The sequence below is a fragment of the Panthera leo genome, chromosome B2, assembly GCF_018350215.1.
Source record: "Panthera leo isolate Ple1 chromosome B2, P.leo_Ple1_pat1.1, whole genome shotgun sequence".
NCBI classification, from domain to species: Eukaryota; Metazoa; Chordata; class Mammalia; order Carnivora; family Felidae; genus Panthera; species Panthera leo.
The window spans coordinates 149958477-149981675 of NC_056683.1; the positions used below are offsets into that span (position 1 = coordinate 149958477).

Here is a 23199-nt window from a genome sequence, read left to right on the forward strand (position 1 = left end):
GGCAGAGAGAGAGGGAGACACAGAATCTGAAACAGGCTCCAGGCTCCGAGCTGTCAGCACAGAGCCCGACGCGGGGCTTGAACTCATCCACTGTAAGAACGTGACCTGAGCTGAAGTCAGATGCTCAACTGACTGAGCCACCCAGGCGCCCCTATTTCTTGTGTTTATAAATGGCCGCCTACATCAGTTTCCTATACATTTGAAATAATGAACATACAAGCAGGCAGCCAAAACTTCCTGCCAGTCACTGTTAGATGCTCGAAAATCGATTCGTGTCGGTACCCCTGACACTTCCCACCCCACAAGGCCACTTAAAAACGCAGGACCTGTCAGTAAGCCTGGCCCCTTCCACTTCCCTGGCCCAGAAGCCCATGCAGTCACCTGTTGGTCAGTGCCCAGCCCACACCCGGGTGTCAGTGTTGGCTGACACGGGTCCAAAAATATGGATGTTGTCATGTGATGCTTTCTCTTGATGATGTCCGAGGAAACCTCCATCATCCTGCTTCTTTTTGGTGGCAGTCCCGAGCGAGCCAGGGGGCAGGACGGACGTGAATGCTACTTAATGCACAGGGCGGTTTTTGCATGTGACTGAGGCAGCATCCTGAAGATGCATGTTTGTATTTGAAAGAAAAAGGGAAAAGAAGAAATTCTGATTTCTATATGAAAAGCTATTTTTTATTTATTTTTATTTATGTGTTTATTTATTTAAATTTTATTTTTTTTAATTTACATCCAAATTAGCATCTAGTGCAACAATGATTCCAGGAGTAGATTCCTTAGTGCCCCTCCCCCACGTAGCCCATCCCACCCTCCCACAACCCCTCCAGCAACCCTCAGTTTGTTCTCCGTATTTAAGAGTCTCTTCTGTTTTGTCCCCCTCCCTGTGTTTATATTATTTTTGTTTCCCTTCACTCATGTTCATCTGTTTTTTCTCTTAAAGTCCTCATATGAGTGAGGTCATATGATTTTTGTCTTTCTCTGACTAATTTCACTTAGCATAATACCCTCCAGTTCCATCCACGTAGTTGCAAATGGCAAGATTTCATTATTTTGGTTGTCGAGTAATACTCCATTGTGTGTGTGTGTGTGTGTGTGTGTGTGTGTGTATATGTATATATGTATGTGTGTCTGTACATATATATATATATATATACACCACATGTATGCGTATACATATATATATATATATATATATATATATATGTATACACACCACATCTTCTTTATCCAATAATCCATCCATGGACCTTTGGGCTCTTTCCATACTTTGGCTATTGTTGATAGTGCTGCTATAAACTTGGGGGTGCTTGTCAGAATGGCTAACATGAACAACTCAGGAAACAGCAGGTGCTGACGAGGATGCGGAGAAACGGGAACCCTCGTGCACTGTTGGTGGGAATGCACACTGGTGCAGCCGCTCTGAAAAACAGTGTGGAGGTTCCTCAAAAAACTAAAAATAGAGCTACCCTACGACCCAGTCATGGCACGACTAGGCACGTATCCAAGGGATACAGGTGTGCCGTTTTGAAGGGACACACGCACCCCCATGTGTATAGCAGCACTATCCATACGAAAAGCTCCTATTTTTTAAAAGAAGGACATTTGATAGAAAGCAAAGAATGCGTTCACCTTGAGTCAGCAAATGAAATGATTTTTCAAGTGTCCCCGTGTAAACCAGGCTCCGAGACCCCCAGTGCGTGCGGCAGACGGGGCGGCTGGCTGGGCCCGTCCGCGGCTGCACTGGAGCCCGGGGCACGGCCCTGTGGCCCCAAACCAGGATTAGTGCTCAAGTGTCTTCACGGAAATCGCACTGAGCGCCGAGGGTTTTGCTTGGATTCTGCAGATAGACACAGGATCAACAGCATCGTCAGGCTAAGCTGTAGGCTTTGTTTGGCCACAGATTTATAAACAAATTGCTGCAGTCATTCTCTCCCAGCTTTGAAAAGGGCAGTCTGGTTTCCTCTCCCTGCGATGTTTCTCTAAGTGGCTGTTAGCTGTGTGCCTGTGGACAGCAGGACGCTCGCCCTGCCTGCTCCCTGCGGGGCCGCCCCTGCGCTCCGCGGGAGAGCTCAGTCGTGCGGACAGCTGTCCCCGTGTGACTTTGTGTCACGTCGCGGAGCCTGCAGGCTGTGGTTTAAACAACACCAGATCTAGGGCAGCCGTCTAGCCGCCCCAGGGGCCACCGTGCAGGGTGAGCAGGAGGCGAGCCAAGGAGCAAGGGCCCGGCCAGGAGTGGCCGTCCTGTCAGCACGTGGCCCCCCAGGGCTCCCCGCCGCCCCGGCCCCGCAAGCAGTCTGCAGGCCCCTGAGAAGGTCTCGGCCCTCACTGCCACCCTGGCCTGTCTGCTTCCGACCAGTGGCTCTGTCCCCGAGGAGTGTGCGTGTCTGTCCGGGTCACGGCGCCCTGTCCCCGGAGAGACCACCCGTCTTCCCAGCAGAAGCCCCCGAGGTCTGGGGGCGCCTTGCTTCTGTGTCAGGCCTGTTGCTGCTTTCGTGTATTTCCAAGACCTGGTCCACTTCGTGGTGAGATTTCCATTCTTGTACGTCTGTCACTTCCACGCAAGGAAAATCTGCTCAGTGGGTTCTGAATTTTTTCTGATTTCTTCTCATTTTGCGTTTTCATTTGCTTTGTCTCAGAACTGGCTTTGAGCAGCAGCCCCCATCACCCAGTGGCAACCCTCATCCCGGGGTGACTAGGACGGGGGGGGGTCTCCGCTCTGCTCCCGGGGGGAGTCCTCTCAGAAGCAGCCCCCGAACACCGCGATAGACGCCGCGCAGACACCACAAACCCAGGCCGGCTGCTTTCTCCGGGGCCTCCCCACCTCCACCCCTCAGTCTAAGCGACCTGCGGTCCTACCCGTGCCCCGACTCGCGGGGATCGTGGGACCGTGCTCCCCGAGCCCTCGTCGCAGTGAAACCCACTTCCCCACTGATGGGGAGTGGCACCCCCATTCCTGTCTCATTAGCTGTTACCCTCAGAGTGGTGGCCACGTGCTCCCAGAGTCTGGGGTAAATCAGGACTCTGTGGTCCTGTCGGCTGAGGCGGGGACTCGGGACGCTCGCTCCGTGTAGGTGATTGCGGCCACCAGGCCCAGCGCCTTCACGGGGCCTCAACAGTGTCTGTGGAGGAAGGGCAGCAGCGTGAGCAGGACCTCCTATCTGCAGGTGGACCCTGTGTGTGTGTGTGTGTGTGTGTGTGTGTGTGTGTGTGTGTGTGAGATCCAGCTAACCTCACCCAGAGTGCGTGTGCACGGCGTGGTACCCAGTGTGCTTGAGGACAGTCTTGCAGGTCTGGTGGCTTTGTCTTTGTGAGACGAATGCATTTCTTATTTTCTTTATTTAAAATGAAGTTTACAAAGGGGCGCCTGGGTGGCTGGGTCGGTTGAGCGTCCGACTTCGGCTCAGGTCATGATCTCGCGGTTCACGGGTTCGAGCCCCGCGTCGGACTCTGTGCTGACAGCTCAGGGCCTGGAGCCCACTTCGGATTCTGTGTCTCCCTCTCTCTCTGTTCCTCCCGCACTCATGCTCTGTCTCTCTCTCTTCCTAACCACCCCCTTCGAGGCCCCTGTCCTCCCAGCCGGAGTGCGGGGGCTGCGGGAGGCTCCCTGGGTTTCCGAACCACGTGCGACTCACCGGCAGCCCCCAGAGGGAAGAGCTAACCAGATCATGATGTTTTCTTGAGAAGGAACATTCTCTCAATGGTGTGTGTTTTCTCTATGGAGTGGGATCTAGTTTTTTGGTTCTGTCAAAGGGGAATAACACCGCTTTTTTTCACTGCTAACCTCCCCCCCCACCGCCGTGAGGACTCACATCTTTTCTCTGATACGTGTACTTAACGAAGCGCAGACAGGCCTGAATGGATGCCTGCTGTAGGCAGCCAACACATACTTGCATAATAATAACCGCAACTCAAGTGTCAAAAGGAAAACCGGAGTGTGTTTAACCGCATAACATGTTGGTCTTTGAATGACTCACCGGCCGTCTCACTGAACCACCGTCCGACCCAGGCCGAGTCTTCTGACCTCTCCAGAGCCCGGAAAGGACGCACCTGGCCCGGCTCTTGTCCTTGTCCCGGAACAGGATGGGGCAGAGTGCGGCAGGTGCGGGGGCCGGGGAGCTGCAAGTGGTGTGAGGGTGGGGAAGGGGGGCTGCCGCTAGGCGGTGTCTTGCGGGTTAATAGATTGAGGGAAGCCGAGCTGCCCGTAAGCCAGCCACTCTGCGCCTGCGGGGTCCCCCAGGCCCACCGGGACAGGCGTCCGGCCACGTCCGTCTCCAGCAGGGACCTCGCGCGTTTCCCGATGCCCGCAGGCACCAGGAATTCGTACGTAGGGGTGCCGCCTACACCTGTACTGCCGTACAGTAGGGGTGCCGCCCGGGACTGCCGCTGTGGATATCAGTGCCTGCGATCTCTGAGTCCCGTGTGGCGACTTGGTAAGTGTCAGATGCCATCATTCACGAAAATCAGGACCCCACATCAATATATGTGTTGCCATGTGTTCACATGAGCTCACTGATACTAAGGTACCCCGACATACTAATTTCCAAGACATAAACATTTCTTTTCATCACAGGGAAAGATCTCTTCTATTCTGTGGGTTCTGTGAAATACGAGTAAAAAAAAAAAGATGCTGACTTTCTTTTTTTAGGTTGTCCGGGTGCCAAAAAGAATGAGTTTCTGACGAGCATTCTGGACGCGCTGTCCACGGACATGGTGCACGCCGTGTCCGACCCCTCCTCCGGCAGGTACGTGGCAGGGTCCGAGGAGGGTCAGTGAGGGTCCGAGGAGCCTTGGTGATCGCCGGCTAGAAGCTGGTGCAGCCGTGAGGCATCAGAGGCATGGTCAGCATAGGAGGACCCTGCGGGGCTCATGGTGACGGAGAGGGGACCCTGTGGGGCTCATGGTCATGGAGGGGGGACCCTGCAGGGCCCATGGGGACAGAGAGGGGACACTGTGGGGCTCATGGTGACAGGGGACCCTGAGGGGCTCACAGGGACAGAGAGGGGACCCTGCGGGGCTCATGGGGACACAGAGGGGACCCTGCGGGGCTCATGGTGACGGAGGGGGGGGACCCTGCGGGGCCCACGGGGACGGAGAGGGGACCCTGCGGGGCTCCTGGTGATGGAGAGCGGACCCTGCCGGGCTCATGGTGACGGAGAGGGGACCCTGCGGGGCCCATGGGGACAGAGAGGGGACCCTGCGGGGCTCATGGTGACAGAGGGGGGACCCGGCGGGGCCCATGGGGACAGAGAGGGGACCCTGTGGGGCTCATGGTGACGGAGGGGGGACCCTGCGGGGCCCATGGGGACAGAGAGGGGACCCTGCGGGGCTCATGGTGACAGGGGGGACCCTGCGGGGCCCATGGGGACAGAGAGGGGACCCTGCGGGGCCCATGGGGACGGAGAGGGGACACTGTGGGGCTCATGGTGACGGAGTGGGGACCCTGTGGGGCTCATGGTGACAGAGGGGGGACCCTGTGGGGCTCATGGTCACGGAGTGGGGACCCTGCGGGGCTCATGGGGACAGAGAGGAGACCCTGCGGGGCTCATGGGGACAGAGAGGAAACCCTGCGGCGCCCATGCGGACAGAGAGGGGACCCTGTGGGGCTCATGGTCACGGAGTGGGGACCCTGCAGGGCCCACGGGGACAGCGAGGGGACCCTGCGGGGCTCATGGTCATGGAGGGGGAACCCTGCTGGGCCCACGGGGCCAGAGAGGGGACCTGCGGGGCTCACGGTGACAGAGAAGGGACCCTGAGGGGCTCACGGGGACAGAGAGGGGACCTGCGGGGCCCATGGGGACAGAGAGGGGATGCTGCGGGGCCCATGGGGACAGAGAGGGGACCTGCTGCGGGGCTCATGGTGACAGAGAGGGGACCCTGCGGGGCTCACGGGGACAGAGAGGGGACCCTGCGGGGCTCATGGTGACGGAGAGGGGACCCTGCGGGGTTCACGGGGACAGAGAGGGGACTTGCGGGGCCCATGGGGACAGAGAGGGGACCTGCTGCGGGGCTCATGGTGACGGAGGGGGGACCCTGCGGGGCTCACGGGGACAGAGAGGGGACCCTGCGGGGCTCATGGTGACGGAGAGGGGACCCTGCGGGGTTCACGGGGACAGAGAGGGGAACTGCGGGGCCCATGGGGACAGAGAGGGGACCCTGCAGGGCTCATGGTGATGGAGGGGGGACCCTGCGGGGCCCACGGGGACAGAGAGGGGACCTGCGGGGCTCATGGTGACGGAGGGGGGACCCCACAGGGCTCACGGGGATGGAGGGGGGACCCTTTGGGGCTCACGGAGCTCACGTATCACAGTGGGCCGAGCCAGAACCTGGGATTTCCAGTGGCTGCACCAGGCCATGGTGGGTGTGAGGCGGGAGAGGAACGGAAAGCGGGGCCCCAGTTCCGACGGCTTTATGCCTTGGAGTTGCATTTCAGAGCCATCGAGTTGATTTTCATAGTTTGAATTAAGATGTTTGGTTTCACGTTTTCAAAATACTGTGTGTCTGTTGTAGAAAAACCCAAATACGTAAGATTTACCATCTCAAGTGTACAATTCGGTGGCATTATTCACAGTGACACTGCTCACGGTGACTTGCGAAACTCTGGACGCGGGTGTTCCGGTGCCGCGCAGGGGGTCGGGGTTCCGGGGCTCCGGGCCGTGCTCCCCGCGCCCTCCTGGGGGCGTCCTGACGCCGTGTGCTCCCCACAAGTAACCGCAGGCGCCAGGGGACCTCCCAGCGCTGCCTGGACGTCTCATGGCAAGCCCTGCGTCCCCCTGGGAATTAGCAGTAATTTATTTCTTTTTTCGAAGAGCTTTTTCTGAGGGAGACTCTTCCCGTGGTTACTTCCTTAGGGTGCTGGCCTCCCTCCTGAGTATCTCATCTCCTAGATCTTAAAATGCCAAACTTTTCTTGAAATCCAAGGCTAAATGTCTGGTTACCACTTCAAGATGTATTTTTATTTGCATCCGGCAGTGTCCCTGTGGTAGAAACTGCTATGTATGCCTGTGAGTCACATTTAAAGGAGTCGGGAGCCTCGGGGTCCCAGTGTCTGTAGGGCCATGGATGTGCGAGCTGACCCGCCAACCCCACGGAGCACCGAACCTGAGACCCGGGGCTTGTCTTCAAACGCTTGGCCGACACCAACTGTGTAATTCACACGCATAAATTCATTGTGTCGTTTGCCGTTTTGAAACCAACTTGAAATATGTTTTAAAGCCCTTTCTCTAAATTGTTTTTAAACCTCGTTATATGGAACGGTGAATCTTTGGTGGCTTAGGCGCCGGCACCGGGGGAGTGACGGGCAGGGCACCCCTTTGGGGGGGCTGGTGCGCACGGCGTGCCTTCCGTAGACGGGCAGGGGCAGGGTGGTGACGGCTGCGTGGCCGCGGCTCCTGACGCCCTTGTGCGTTCTTGCAGGCTTTCAGAACCCGACCCCAGCCACACGCTAGAGGAGAGAGTGGTCCACTGGTATTTCAAACTACTTGATAAGAACTCCAGTGGGGACATTGGCAAAAAGGAGATCAAGCCCTTCAAGAGGTTCCTTCGGAAAAAATCAAAACCCAAGAAATGCGTGAAGAAGTTTGTCGAATACTGCGACGTGAATAATGACAAGTCCATCTCGGTGCCGGAGCTGATGGGCTGCCTGGGGGTGACGAAAGAAGAAGGTAAAGCCAGTGCCAGGAAGCGCCCCAGTAAGAGCCTTTCTCGTTGTTCTGTGCTTTGCAACGCATCGGGTCCTGACGCCCGCTCCCGCGACTTCTTACAAGTGTAGATTGTCCTTTGGTCTGAGGGCGAAAGAAAAGCACCGTGTGCCTCTTACGTGTAGCTCATTTGTCCGTAGAAATAATAGTAAATCGTCCACAAGCGTCTGAGGGAAGCCGGTTGGAAGGGGAGGAGCTGGGTGTTGTGTGAAGACAAGTGTTTTATTGTTCCCACCGCGGTGGCCAGCTTTCCAAACGTGTCCTGTCGTCCTGTGTTTGAGGTGCAAATCTGGGGACCGCATCTCGACTCCCACCGGACGTTCAGGCCGGCTTGTAAGCAGTTCGGTAGTTCCTGTTATGCAGACCCACTATTGTGATGGCTGGAAACGTTATTTTAGCCGTTTTACCGGTCGAGTGTATGTTTTCATCGGAGGCTGGCCTGAGCAACCAGCTGTTGTGGAGAAAGAGGATTCCCCGCGGTGGGTGGATCCCAGCACCCTCAGCGGGAAGCATGCGTGGACCTCCTGCCTGCTGGCTGCACGGGCGAGTGGGACTTGACGGCCTCGTTTGTACAGTGTGGGTGCCGGGGAGGGTCACCAATTTCCGTAACACCTCTGAGCAGGAAACCAAGTTGGATGGAGCTAGAGATTATCATGCTGAGTGAAGTAAGTCAGTCAAAGAAAGACAGCATATGATTTCACTCCTGTGTGGAATTTAAAAAAACACAACAGACGAACATAAGGGAAAGGAAGGAAAATACGATAAAAACAGAGAGGGAGGCAAACCGTAAGAGACTCTTAAAAACAGAGAGCAGACTGAGGGTTGCTGGAGGGGAGGTGGGTGGGGGGATGGGCTAGATGGGTGACGGGCACGAAGGAGGGCACCTGCTGGGATGCGCACTGGGTGTGGTGCGTAAGCGATGAACCACTGGGTTCTGCCCCTGAAACCATTATCACGCTCTATATTAACTAACTTGGCTTTATGTGGAAACGAGAAAGAAAGGGGAGCCCGGGTGGCTCGGTCGGTTGAGCGTCCGACTTCAGCTCAGGTCATGATCTCACAGTCCGTGAGTTTGAGCCCCGCATCGGGCTCTGTGCTGACAGCTTGGAGCCCCGGAGCCTGCTTCGGATTCTGTGTCTCCCTAGTTCTCTGCCCCTCCCCCACTCACGGGGACCACGGTCAGTCGGGGCAGAGGGAATGGGGGAGACGTGGACAACTTCCCTGAGGTTTCCATGGGGAGGGGCACGTGAGGCAGGTCAGCAGGCTCAGGACGGACTGGTTTGAGTGATTGCAGGGGGCTCTGGGGTGTCAGGACTGCCCCAGGTTGTCCAGGACCTGCCCTGGGGTGACCGGGTGGGGGGCCAGTTGTCAGGACCTGCCCTGGGGTGACCGGGTGGGGGGCTAGCTGTCAGGACCTGCCCTGGGGTGACCGGGTGGGGGGCTAGCTGTCAGGACGTGCCCTGGGGTGACCGGGTGGGGGGCTAGCTGTCAGGGCCTGCCTTGGGGTGACCGGGTGGGGGGCTAGCTGTCAGGACCTGCCCTGGGGTGACCGGGTGGGGGGCTAGCTGTCAGGACGTGCCCTGGGGTGACCGGGTGGGGGGCTAGCTGTCAGGACCTGCCCTGGGGTGACCGGGTGGGGGGCTAGCTGTCAGGACGTGCCCTGGGGTGACAGGGTGGGGGGCTAGTTGTCAGGACCTTCCCTGGGGTGACAGGGTGGGGGACCAGCTGTGAGGACCTACCCTGGGGTGACAGGTGGGGGGCTAGCTGTCAGGACCTGCCCTGGGGTGACCGGGTGGGGGGCTAGCTGTCAGGACCTGCCCTGGGGTGACCGGGTGGGGGGCTAGCTGTCAGGACCTGCCCTGGGGTGACAGGGTGGGGGGCTAGTTGTCAGGACCTTCCCTGGGGTGACAGGGTGGGGGCTAGTTGTCAGGACCTTCCCTGGGGTGACAGGGTGGGGGACTAGCTGTGAGGACCTACCCTGGGGTGACAGGTGGGGGGCTAGCTGTCAGGACCTGCCCTGGGGTGACCGGGTGGGGGGCTAGCTGTCAGGACCTGCCCTGGGGTGATCAGGGGCGGGGCTGGTAGGCCTTAATAGAAAGCCCTGTCACCGTAGAAGTTGGAGTGTTCCATTCCTCAGGTGGCTGCAGGTGAGCCGATGTCCTGAGTTGAGGGCCGTGTTAGCCACCAGGAAGAGGGCTGATGAATCCCCTCGAAATAAGCTAAAATGTGGTCAAGGTGGCCGTTTGGTCAAAAGTGAGCATTGGGGATTTAGATTCATATTTGATTCTACAACCCTTCTCTTCCTTGAAGAATTTCTCTTTTTTCCTACTGTTATTTTCATTTTCAGCTTTATTATCAGTTCCTTCTTCCTGCCACGTGTGATTTGAAACAGGTTTTGAAAAGCCAGAAAAACCTGCACATTCGGGGGAGGGTTAGTTCGGACGTTCTAAATAGGCGAACTGTCGCCGCCATCTTGTTTCCTTCATCTCTGCTCACTGCTGAACAATGCATGTCTTATCCTAACAAATATCAGAAATTAAAAAACAGATAACGTGGCTTTTTTCCTCAGACGTAATGAGACCCGTATATTCCCCCGGAATATCTGTATGTGTGCGCACGCACACGCGTGCCAGCTGTGACGTTTCACTACAGGATGGGGTCGTGACACATCTCCTTCCTGATCACACTTAGTTTAGGAAATTATGCAACAGTTTACCTTTGAATTATTTCAACTGAAACGTATTAGCGGAAGCTGCGATCTAGATTTTCACTATTACCAAAAGAAAACAGAAAAGAAAAAAAATACCTGAAACTGTCGATAAACGATAAAAAGAAAGGAAATCTTCCTGAAGGTTTCAGGAAAAACGTTCACAAAACGTTGCCTCGTTCCCTCACGAGTCTCCAAAATGGCCGTTGCACAGACACTCAGCAATTAAGAAATACTCATTTTTGACCAAATTAGCTCTTTCCACCAAATTGCCATGCTAGCCGCGTCCCTTCTAGGCGTACTGCCTGACCACAAACCGCCGTCCGCCGGGTCGCCTGGAGCCCTCCGCATCACTTGTCACCAGTGACGTAAACTGGTTGCCAATGGTTCCTGAACGCTGTGCCCGTTGGGCACCTGGGCACCAGTCCCCTCTCTGTGTAGTCCCCTGGGTTTAGTGAGGTAGGCCTGCCGTGCTCCCTGTTGCTGGGGACAGCGCTGTGCTGTCTAGGGGCAGGGGAGGGAGGGAGGAGGGAACCCAGGAAGGTGGAGGCCCATGTTGGAAGCAGAGGAGGAAGGCAGGTGCCCGGGAACTGGACCCAGGACTGCCCGCAGGATGGGGGACGTGACCTTGGGGGCCGGGTCTGAGCCTCCCGCCTGCTCTCCCACCATGGGCCACGTGGCGAGGCCACAGGACAAACACTGTGCGTCTTGTATGTGTCTCCCTCCACCTTCCATTTCCCTCGAGGATTTGGAAAAATTGTTTTGAGCCAAATACGCTAGTTTCTTATGAGTTAAATATAAAACCAAAACGTGTCAGGGAACTGTGTTGCACCCTGCCTGGGGCCTCCTTTCCCTGGGGAGAGTTTAAGAAACACGAGTAAGAAAGGTCTCGGGTTAGTAGATGTTGCTTTGGAAGTTTTGGTAAAATGAAACCTTCTTCTCCAGGTGGACTGGAGCGTTTATTGTTAAAAAATTGTACATCGTCACTTTTCGAAGCCACTGCTTATAATCTGTGCTGTCTCCCTCTAGACGTATTTTCTCATGTGAAAAGTGTGTCAGTTGATGACACTGTCCTAAAGTGATTTTGTTCCCTTCCTGAAAAGTGATATTGAAATTTTCACTAAATGAAGAGTATTTGGTTTTTAATAGTGTCTTTTCTTTTTCTTTCCTTGTTAGCCCCCAGAGTTAATGCTGAAAGCGCTTCTAATAAACAGGTAAGTATTGTTCTATTTTAGCATTAATAACTTGTTTAATTAGAGGCAATGAAAACTCGGGGTTCTAGAGATTTGGAAAGTAAAGTACCTTCCCAAAACAGGAGAAGCCACGTTTCATATACAAACCCCAGTGTGGCCAAAAGTACCTTGCAAAATTCCATCAGAATCATCAACTCGTTAAATCATCAACTTAAAGATTTGTCTTAATTTTTTTTTTTTTTTACTCTTTGAAATTTCATTTTGTTATTTTTAGAAAAAAATGGAGTCCTATTGTTTTGTGGAAATTTTTTAAAAAAATAATTGTCTGGGATTTGCAACTTATATCTTAACAATTTGTTAAGGAGATCACAGGGAGAGGAGACCCTCTGGGCATTCAGGTGAACATTTTCTTTTCATCTGGGGATCTTAATGAGACAACTCTTCTGCTCCAAAAGGGATTTTCAGCCTCCCCCAGTGTGTGTTTAGACACATGTTTCTGTGTTTCTGAATCCTGTTATCTTCACACGTGCGGGTAAAGTAGGTAATTGTGTGGACTCTCCCCAGCATCCCAAGCCACACCCATCAAAGTCTAGAATATTTTCCAGAGGGCAAACGGGAGTGGGTAGGTTTCTCCCTCCCTCAAAGCCACGACAAAAAGCCTCCCTCCTTAGGACCGCTGGCCCATTCATAAAATCACCGGTTGGACGTCAGTGGACATTTCCCAAGGCATGCCCTGCATCTGGTGTGGGTTTTAAGCAGAACCGTCGAAGGCACACCTTGGATGTAATTGAAAACCATTTTGTTAGGAAAGACGTGTGATACGGTTTCCTTTGTTTAGCCAATATTTACGGCTTTAACTTTTTAAATCCTACCACAAGTCACCTCCGCTTTAGAGCCGGGCGGGTCTGAAAGCAGTCACCCCGGCCGAAACGCCCGCGGGGTGTTGTCATTACCCAGCGGTGACGATGGCCACGCACGCGGTGAACTCGGTTCAAGACGCGAGCCTCCCTCTTCAGCTATTTCCCAGAAAAAGAAGCCGGAACAGCCGCTCCTGCTGTTTCTATGGTGTCGGGATGGCTATACTGACTTCCATGCCCTGGTTCCAAGGGCTGTTACTGTAAACCGTGATTCTGGGATTAAGTCCCTTGCATAAACCAGCTGTGGCTTGCACGTGATGAAATAATGGAGGGCCGTAGATCTTTCTTTGAGGAATAAAATATTTCTGAGCGCCAAGATCTTTCACCGTCCGAGTAACCGCAGACAAGAAGCGTTAAACAAAGGGGAGCTGGGAGGATTCAGGGGCCCGTAGTTATCCAAGAGCGAGGCGTCTTTCCTGATCTCTTCTGCATTTCCCGGCAGGATTCAGACACAATCAGAGCAGCGCCCCCACGCCGACGTGGACAAGGGCCAGACTCGTCTGCTCCAACAGTTGGGACGCGTTTCCGTAACTGTGAAAATACTGATGGTTTATCTTCACCCACAACTAATTGAAACAAAACTTCCCATTAGCTCAGACGCGGGAGAGACACTCTTCTTTGTTCTGACCACCTACTAGTATGTTTATCAGGGGAGGAGAGGCAGCCTGGAAGCCTCCTAAGTGTTTACGTTGATTATTTTAGATAACCAAACAGGAGCATGGATCGATTTATACTGGTAGGAATTGATACGCTTGGGAAAACAAATCTCGAAGACTGTATCTCGCTTCTCCTTTTCGTTCCAAATGGCTTTTAACTGGCAGTTGGGGTGCAGAATGGCAGTAGTTTAGGAGACAGACTTTTCAAGTTGCATTTCTTCTCGAGAGGTAAGTTAGTACACGGAAAGGATGAAAAGGAAATTTCAAAAATCAGTGATGCCTGTATCAAATTTGAAGCATGAATTAGATTCTTAAAAGTATTGGGGCGCGCGGGTGGCTCAGGAGGTTAAGCGTCCGACTTCGGCTCGGGTCATGATCTCACGGTTCGTGAGTTCAAGCCCCGTGTCGGGCTCTGTGCTGACAGCTCGGAGCCTGGAGCCTGCTTCCTAGTCTGTGTCTCCTCCCTCTCTCCGCCCCCTCTGCCACTCGCGCGTGCACGCTCTCTCTCTTTCTCAAAAAAATAAATAAACGTTAAATAAAAAACTAAAAATAGTTATCTTGTATAATAAATGACGGGAGGCTGCAGAACATTTAATATATTGAATCTACTTAAAATACTTAAAGCAAATGCTAATTTTTCTCAGCCAGTATGTTTCTCCTGATAGTCCTGATCACTGAAAGGGAGAGGAGGGTCGGAAGTTAACGTTGGCATCGTGTCTTTGTTAATCCTTATGCCCAAAGTGATGGAACCAACAGTGGTTTCTGTTGCATGCATTTAAAAATACAATGCAGTGCAATACAATAAAACAGAATACCAAAACCTGTTACCAATAAATAACGATTAGTGCTAGGAAGAAAACTAAACTAAACTAAAATAAAAGTAAATAAACAGAATACCAAAACCTATTATTAATAAATAACGATTAGTTCTAGGAAGAAGACTAAACTAAACTAAAATAAAAGTAAATAAATAAACTGAGCCTAACCCCTAAAAAAAAAAAAATACTGCTTTTCCCCTGTTGCCAACAGGTAGATTAACGCCAGCCCTAGAAGGCAGGCTTTACTCCTCACAGATGAGGGATGGACACTTCCTAACCGTGTCTCCATTTCTGTCTTTCTTTTTTTCAGCCAAGAAAGCAAGGGTAGCGGCTCACACATCCAAGGCGGTTCCTGGACACGTGGGAGACTCCCTCACCAAAAAGCAATTAAAAAAACCCCAAAACACATAGTATTTGCACTTTGTACTTTCAATGTAAATTCACTTTGTAGAGATGAGATATTTAAACAGACGGCTTTAATCTGTGAAATGGAAGGGCTGGCTTCAGAAAACTAATCACATACAATGTATGTGCCCTCTTTGGACCTTGGAAATCTGCACTTGGTAGATGCATTTCGAGTGGCTTTAGGCTTAATTTCTTTATCCCGCACATGCTGACCTAGTAGAGCTCTTAGCCGCGGCCCCGACCGCTGCCCTCCCCCCACCCCTCCCCGCCCTGGGCAGCCGCCCCCCACAGGCCACGCTGGCGTCCTCTGAGGTCCGCTGTGCCCGCGGCTCTTCGAATCTGCGTCGGCAGCTTCCGCAGAAGTTTGCAGTCCTCTGCCGTCCTCATCGTGCCCTTAACGAGCGCATGGGTTTATCTGCTTCTTGGGACTCTGTGTTGGTTGTTTGTCTTGGGACTCTGTGTTGGAGAGGTTGTGCTCTCCAGAGATGGCGTTCTCCCGATGAGCCAAGCGGGCACCGCGGCGATGCGCTGAGTCTGGGCAGTGCCCGTGGGAAGGGCTGCTTCCAGCCTGGCTTTGGGGGCTGCTTTTCCTTCTCGAGCTTCGGTTTGCGCGTTGCCTTGGGCTCACAGTAACCACGCAGTAAAATACTAGGGATCGCCCCTGCCGTCCCGAGGCAGCCAGGAGAGGCCCGGCGTCCAGAGAAGCGGGTTTAGTCCCGCGCCCCAGCCAGCGCCGAGTGCCCCGCTTCTGTCCTGGCACGTGGCCGCTGCCCACCGTGCCCCGGCCGGCTCTGGGCGTCCTGGGAGGTGAGCGGGCACCTGAACGACTCGGGAGCACCCTCCATAGAGACGGCTCAGCCGGTGTCCGCCGTAGCCGGGATGCCGGTCTCGGCCGGTCCCCTGCTCCCGCCTCGTCCTTCTCTGTGGCCTCAAGGGCACAAGGACGTGCCCGTAGGGGATCCACCCGGGTGGCCCTGGTGAGAGCAGGTCAGGAGCTGAATGCCCACGCTGTGAGCAGCGGGGCCGGCCTGCGGTGCGACCGCGGGCACCCAGAGCTGGGCCCCGACACCGCACGCGTCCGCTGGCTCGACCGAGCCATTTGGAGGACGGGCCGACAGCTGTGGGAGCCGGGTTGTGATCCTGTTTCGGCTCCAGCTTTCGGTTGGAAAAATAATCTTCATGGCCCCAAGTTCCCCCAACGCACGTCATGTAAGACGATCTCTGTGCATGTGCATGAAGATATTTTATGAGGCTTCTTACTTATTTAAACTGTACGAAAGTAAAAACCGAAACTTTGGAGCCACAAAACCAGCTTCGGTGTCTGTCACGTTGTTTAAGAAACAGTTAGGATCCTAAATTTATTGGATAATCTTTTATATTTCTGAACTTTGGACTTAATCGTTTTTCGTAGATTCAAATAAAACATGCTTTCAAAACTCTGCTTGTGGTGTCTTCTTACCAGCAAAGCACAGCCCTTTAGCACTGCTTAGTCCCAGAGCTGCCTGCGGTCAAGAGGCAGAGGCAACGGTTCTTGGCCCGAGCGAGCGGCCCCGGCCCTGCCCCTCTGGCTGTGTGACTCTGGACGCGTGACTCCAACTTTCTGTGCTTCGGTCTCCTCCGTAAGCCGGGGCCGGTGGCCGTGCGCGCCTCCGGGTGTGGCTTGTGTGAAGTGCGCAGGGCCTGGCACAAAGGATGTGGTGTCTGACCCCGTCGTGTGAGGCAGTCACTCGCACTCAGTACTGACTGAGCGCTGAGGACCCCGCATGCCGCGCGGCCAGGGCAGACCACGGGAGGAACGAGGAAGGATCTGACGTTGACCGAAGCGATTGGTCAAGTCCCACAACTCTCCTTTCCTCTCCAGCCCCCTGTTCCGTCCCAGGCCAGGCCCTCGTATTTCACTGGGACCGTTGCAGGGGCTTCTGACGCAGTCATGCTTCTCCCACAGTCCTCTCCTCCCTTCTGGTAGATCCCGTCTTGCACGCTTTTTTCTCCACTCAGAAAAGAATGAAAACTAATAGTGGCAGGTCAGTTGTGCAGAAATGGAGCTAGGAGAAGCACAGCCAGCCATCCGGAAGATGGGGTAGATGGGGTGGGGCCTGGGCGGGCTTCTGGAGCAGGGAGGAGGGGCTGAGGCAGTCACGGGAGCTGGAAAAGCTGGAATAAAGGCCAGTGGTGGCGAGAGGAGAGTCGAGTGGGTCCGGAAGGGAGTGAGCCGGTGTGCGTGGCCTGAAGCGGATGCTTCTCCTCGCCAGGCACGGAGACTCCAAATCTAAGACAGAGCTCTCCTTCCTTTACATACCTCGGGCAGCTGTTTTTAGTGACAGCTGCCTCCCTCCCCAACCCTGCCCGTGTTTGAAAACGGTCTCCTGCATCCTTGTCAAAAACTCCCGAGTTCGAGACTTTTCAGAAGTGTGCTGACCAACTCGGAAATCATGCCCACGAGTGTCCCACCTGGAACTTTTCTTCAGTTAACGAGGTGAAAGCTTTTTTTGAATCAGTGAAACGACCGATAGAATCACGATCCGCCGAGCGGACGGAGACCTCGTGCAAACCGCGGAGCTCCCCCAGAAGGTGAGAATGCACGTGGCTCTAAGGTCAGGGCCTTGTGGTGACGGCGGCGATGGTGGTTTTCTTCTGAAACACTACCCAGACCAAAATTATCAAAAGCATTTTTGACTAGCTACTTAGCCATTGTTGGTATTTCCTCACTTAAAGAGTGACGTTCGCCATCTTTTACTAAAATGCTGGGACCAAGCAGCCCCGGAACGCCGTGGCTTCAAACAGCCCTTGTGTGTCCTTTTTCAGACTCTTGCGCTGGCCGGGGCAGGGCGGTCTAGTCTGGGCCGGGCCCGACCTGCCTCTGTGCCTCTCACACTGGGTTGCAGGTCTGCCCCATCCCCTCGGCGTGGGGACCACGTCAGGGGCGTGTCCTCGCAAGGCTGTGCGTGAGACGGAGCGGGCCTGGCGGCGCGAACCCGTTCCAGCCCTAGTTTGTGACCCGTCGGCCCGTGTCTGCTGCCGGAGCCCATCGCGGGGTCGGAACGAGTCGCGGGGCGGGGAAAGGCACGGCTCCCAGCGAGAGGTCACGGCAGCGTGTGGGGGTGGGTCCCTCCTGGGGAAAGGGAGCCCAGCACCTGGTCTGCACTCTAGCGCACAAGTGTGCCCTGAATCTCCCGTGGGCAACGCTCGGTGCTCAGAGGCGTAGCAGAACGTGTGCACAGGGGATGCGTGTCGGGGTGCGACGTCAGACGTGGCGAGAGCTCAGACCATGCTGTCGAACAACCACACAGAGCTGAAGGCTTCCCCGGTTATTGACGGTGTGACCCGTTTGGTCTAAAACGGGCATCAATCGAAGGCATCTTGAACTCAAACTTACGGGTCAGGCTGGTTTGTATCAAGTGGTTCTGAGCGTCCCCCTGAAAGAAGCATCAAGGACAGGGAGGCCCGGATCCGAAGCCCAACGGGGAGGCCCGGATCCGAAGCCCAATAGCACACACCAGGGTACAGATGGCAGGTGGTTCCTACAGAAGGAAACTCCCTAGAGGTGGAAACGTGGGAATCTTCTCATTGGGAATTGACTTCGTTGGTAAGAAACAGAGGCTAGGAAGCCAGGTCGCGGTGCCGTAAGGGCCGTTTTCCTGCCGTACGAGCAGGCAGGCCGCAGGCAGGCCTGGCCGACGCAGCCAGACCCCTTGGGGTCTGGGAGCGAGGCTTTCCTGGAGGTCCCCAGCGTCTCCCTGTGTGCCAGCGGACACGGCGGAGGGCGGAGGGCGCCGGCAGCAGGCCTGTGGCCACTGAGCGTGGCACGTCAGCTGCCTCGCGGCTTCCCGGAGCCCATCCAGCGGGCTTCTTGCCCCCGGTGTCCCTCCCTTGCGTCCCTGGCTTCGGATTTTAACACCACGTTTGCCGCCAGGGACAAAACGGGAGCTGGGCCGGTAAGGCCGAGGGGAAGGCGTTCCCGGCAGGCGGCTGGCAGGTGTTTGCCACAGCTGCCCTCCGACAGTTCCTGGAACACTCGCAACGATTTTCATTCCGGCTTATATATTTTATGTGACACAAATACCTTCTTTTGTGCCCACTTTCTCTGGAAGTCCGGAGGTTAAGTACTGGTCAGGTGGACAACTTAATTCCATTCGTGGGTGTTTCCCAGCAGCGGGGTTTTATACATCTCGTTATTAATTTTTTTACCTTCAGAACAAATATTTTGTTTCCTTACCTTCCAGTTGAAATTATGCTGAGTCGATGTGTTGTTTCTTTGCTGAAAAAAATGGAATTTTTTATATTCCCTACCAACCTGTGCTTACATGGCCTTTTCAATTAACTGTGGCTACGGTAGTTAAGAGACATGCCTTTTTATTGCTTCTGAGATCTTGTAAGTGTGCCTCGGGGTGAGACTCCGAATGCTTTAGTTTCGAGGTTCATATTCATGATTCTCTGAGCATTAGAACAGAAGGACTGAGTTTTATGGCTTAAAACAGGGCGAGTCTGTTACGTTTTCATCAACGAAAATGGTCTTTCTGATTTGGTTAGTAATTTTATTAACTGGCCCCTGTTATGATAAAAGACATATTTCTAAAAGTGAGTTAAAATAAATAATTTCAATGTGTTTTAAGATGGGGTTGGGATTGGGTCTGGCAGTCCATTTATTTCTGATGTCGAAAGAAATAGCTCGGGGACGTGGGGGACACGTACGGCGACGAGCGCTGAGGAACGTACAGAATTCGGGAGCCGCTGTATTGTACGCTTGGAACTAATGTGCCACTGCGTGTCCATTACACTCGAACGAGAATTTAAAAGGAAACGGCCTTTCTGACCTGTTAGTCCCGCTGTCCCTGGGGCCGGGCCGGTGTGAGCCGGGGTGGCATCTCAACAGCGGACTGACTTCCCTCCGACCTTGACCTAAGCGGTCTCCGCAGCCGGCAGCTTCCGGACGCTCTGATGCCGGACTCCGCACCCTCTGCGCCTCGCGGGAAGCTCCTTCTCCGGCTGGGAAAGGGGAACGAAGTAGACGCAGAACGTTCCGGTTCTGACATTCAGACCGGCGCTGGAAGGCGGTTCCTTCTGGGGCCCCCGCTCACATACCAGAAACGCCGCAGCCCGGTGAGGGAGCCCTTCCTGAACTTCCCTTCTGCCAGGTCCTCGAGGCAGAGCCTGTCACTCAGACATCCCCTTCCCCGAGGCACGGGGAAGTCACATGGACACGCGCTCAAAAGCTGCTGTCTGGGTGGACGAAGACGGTCCCTTTGCTCCATGAACACTGTAGGGAATAAATGTGAGATCACGTCCTCTACTGCATCCCTGGCTCTCTAGAGTTTTCCAACTATATTTGCCTGGAAAAAATGTCTATTGAGTGAAATATTTAGAAATGAGTCACATCCTTGGGGCACCCGGGTGGCTCAGTTGGCTGAGTCCGTCTCTTGACTTTGGCTCAGGTCACGATCCAGGGTTCCAGGGTTCAAGCCCCACATCTGGCTCTGCACTGACAGCACGGAGCCTGCTTGGGATTCTCTCTCTCCCTCGCTCTCTGCCCCCCCACACTCACACGTGGGCACACGCTCTCTCTCTCCCTGTCTCTCAAAATAAATAAGCTTTTAAAAAAAGAAATAAATGATAGCCTGTCATTAATTACAAGTCTCAAGACATGTTCCTGAGAAAGGAAAATAAAAACAGAGGATGGAAAACGCTGGCCAGGAAGCGCGCAGCTGATGTCGAAGTCCAGTGCGAGGGGCGCGGGAGCTTCCTGCTGCAGTCACAGCCCCCACGCGTGGGTCAGCCCACACCGCACTGTCACACTGTCCCGGACTCCCGTCCGGTAATGCCATTCTGGCCTGACATCGGCTCTCCACAGTGTCAGTCACTATAATTATTCTTTGGCCAAATTTGAACAATCTCACCCTTTTCTCATTTCCAGAACTTGCTGTTTCTGGGTCTTTTCCCGAGTGCTTGCAACGTGTTGGTGGGGCTCACTATCATTCACTAGACACCCGTGGGGGCCGCTGAGAATTCCTTATGTGTAAGTTATGACATGAATCCACCCGTCCGTGATTTCTTCCTTGAAGTCTGAGAATCCACATGCCAAGTATGTCTCTAAAGGACATACGTCCAAAACCGTAGATCATATTTTTAGCAAACACCACTCGTGTCATGAAATTCGCTCACGGTTTGCTCACCAATTAAGAAAAACTTCGCTTTCCCGAAGAATCGTCTGTATTTTAGCACTCACATCAAATCAGTACCTCCTCCGTGATTAAATCCACGTAGTTCCTTCTCAACAAGTTTATTTCCACTCTCTTCGGGTATGTCTCTTAGTTATCAGAAACTTTTTCTTCTGATTTTTCTATTTTTTGTATATTTACTGTGACACAGAAATGTCATCTGATGAATTTGCAGCGGGCACGCTATTTTTCACGCTCTTTGGTCTTTCAAATGCTTGAAAAAACTGGAGAACTTATCTTGCAATTAAATGCTAAACACGCCTATGTTTTGCAGAGCCTGCTTCTTCGGAGAATGGGGCACAGGGCTGTGTCCTATCTTGCTGATGAAATGCACGTTGAGTGTTAAAAGCAAAACCATTCATGTAAATAAAACTTGGAAAGGAGGAGTGTTTAACCGTGCCAGATGGCTACCTTTAGGGTGCTGAAAAGCCCCATAGATTGATATGCTCTGGCAGCGAGCCCAAAGTATTCTTATTTGATTATAAACTGCACGCATTCAATCAATTAAAGCAGGTTTTCTCTTCTGAGACAGAGTCACAGGGGCTGACCGGGAGGTGGGCACCAATCATACGACCTCTGGGCACCTCTTCCAGTGCCAATCCAAGGGCTCCCTGCCAGCATTCCCGGGGCGGTACTGAGGACACCGGGTGCTCTCCTAGTACCGTTCTAGCACAGCACGTGCGCAGCCCAGGGCTCCGTTCACGATCGCGGAGTGCTGATGAACCATCGACGCCATTTTCAGAGAGAAGGTAGTGGAAGATGTGTGCGGTCTTTCCTGCAGGGCGACGGTGATTTGGGGAGGGCAAGTGTGACCCTGCCAGATGCTCTATTAGTCCGTGACCCTGGGCAGGATCTTTAGTCCGGCCTTCAGGGCCCCCCTGGAACATGAGAACATTAACGTCTGTCTAATGGGATTGCCAATAACCAGGTCCCAGCGGGAAGGTCAAGGTTTTCCCGACTTCGTGCAGCCGCCGGCACCCCAGGCCTTCCTCCTTGCAGGGACGCTCCTGAGGGTCTCCTGGCTGGTCCCACGCTGTCTCCCACAGCATGGTGCCCATGTCATCCTGGGCTCCCGCGCACTTCCCTTGACTATTTAGCGCCTGGCTCACAGTTTCGATCTCCACCCAACGCCAGATCCCTGGTTGTTTCTGCAGTGAGCCCTCCCTCCCCGGCGGTACCTGTCCCCCCCGAGACACCGTGGAGACCATCTGGACAGCGCTCCCGCCGCGCCTACATGCATGCACCCGATGCCCACATTTCCTGGAAATGCCCCTTCAGTCCCCGGAACCTACCCCGCCCCGGATCCATTCCAGTCATCAGCCACTTGCTACCTTAACTTCCCGCCCTGCACGGGTGACCGTCCATGGCTTGTCCTTAGAATTACCCTTTTGCAAAAGTCCTCAACTCTTTGACCGCATTCTCTGGGACCTTCGTGGGGAAAACTCCAGCACTGAGTCAACCTAGTGACAGGACCTCTGCTCCACGCAGTGGAGCATTGCTGCAGGGAAAATACAAAATTATGCCGACTCCTGTCACCGTCTGAAAATCCTGGGCTGCTCTGTCTCGACTCTGTCTCCCATTCACTCCAAGATGATGCCACATCTTTCTCCACATCCCCCGCCACTCCCTCACTGTCCCTGCTCCTCCCCTGGCTCCCCACCTCCACCCTGCACCCCTTCAGCTTCTCACCCTGTCACCTCGGGACAGCAGGCAGAGTCCCCCCCATCCCCATCACACAAATATGTGGGACCCTGTCCATCCCCTCCGTTCCCGTGGTTCAGGAGAGGGGAGTCTCTGCACGTCAGTGGAGAGGACGTGCCTCTTCCTTTTCCTTTAGTGGATGATGCCCTCTGTGCGTGCAAGGTCCCTTCCCTCCACTGACACTGGTGACTCTCAGTTTCCTTTCTCCTCTGCGCCTGGCGTCCTCTGTCACTTGCGTTATGCACTTAGGGCTTCCACTTATGGATTTTGAGGGGACACAGTTCAGTCCATAACGTCTCCATATGGACCATTTGGAGTAAGCTCATTAGGAAGTGAGGAGTTAGAAATAAACTTGGGAGGGTCGGGTGAGACCTTGGGTAAACACTATAGACAAGTGACTACAGCTGAAGGAGGAGGTGACCCGCTTGGTGGTACCGATGGACAGTAGGGACAGGCGGGAATGCTGGAGAGGGGACAGACAAGTAGAGAGGCTCGCGCACGGACAACGCGGGGTTGAATGTGTGGAGGGAGCCCCTCAGGCATTCCTGGAAACTTACCCTCCCCTCCACTTGTGCGTCTGACTCTAACTTGCCTGTGTACGGACATGCCATTTATATTAAAGCCCGGCTCCCAGTTCCCATGCGGCGCACATGTGGGCTAGGTAACATTTAATGAAAATTTAAAGGAGAAACCAATATACATTTCCAAATTAACAGCAGGTTTCAGCAGAATGAGGAAATCTGAACCACAACAGACGTGAAGTTCTCTTTGTAAATTTAAATATTAAGACTTTAAACAAAGCTTAATTCCATAACATTTTTAAAAATTTTATTTCCTCTAACGATAGATCCTTTGAAGGTTTGGCTGACAGAGTACATCTTGTTTGTTTA

General features: G+C 53.9%; 1 protein-coding gene across 4 annotated transcripts in view; it reads left to right on the forward strand.

Annotated features, from left to right (window-relative positions):
- Nucleotides 1-15815, forward strand: part of SMOC2 (SPARC related modular calcium binding 2) — a 162962-nt gene extending 147147 nt beyond the window's left edge. For 2 of the 4 annotated variants that reach the window (XM_042940314.1, XM_042940316.1), the window contains exons 10-13: nt 4646-4742; nt 7414-7688; nt 11581-11618; nt 14299-15815. In XM_042940314.1, the coding sequence (XP_042796248.1) occupies nt 4646-4742; nt 7414-7688; nt 11581-11618; nt 14299-14316 (428 nt within the window). In that variant the 3' untranslated portion in view covers nt 14317-15815. The remainder of the gene's footprint in view (nt 1-4645; nt 4743-7413; nt 7689-11580; nt 11619-14298) is intronic. The other 2 variants (XM_042940315.1, XM_042940317.1) reach the window with 1 other exon arrangement.
- The last annotated feature ends 7384 nt before the right edge of the window (nt 15816-23199 follow it).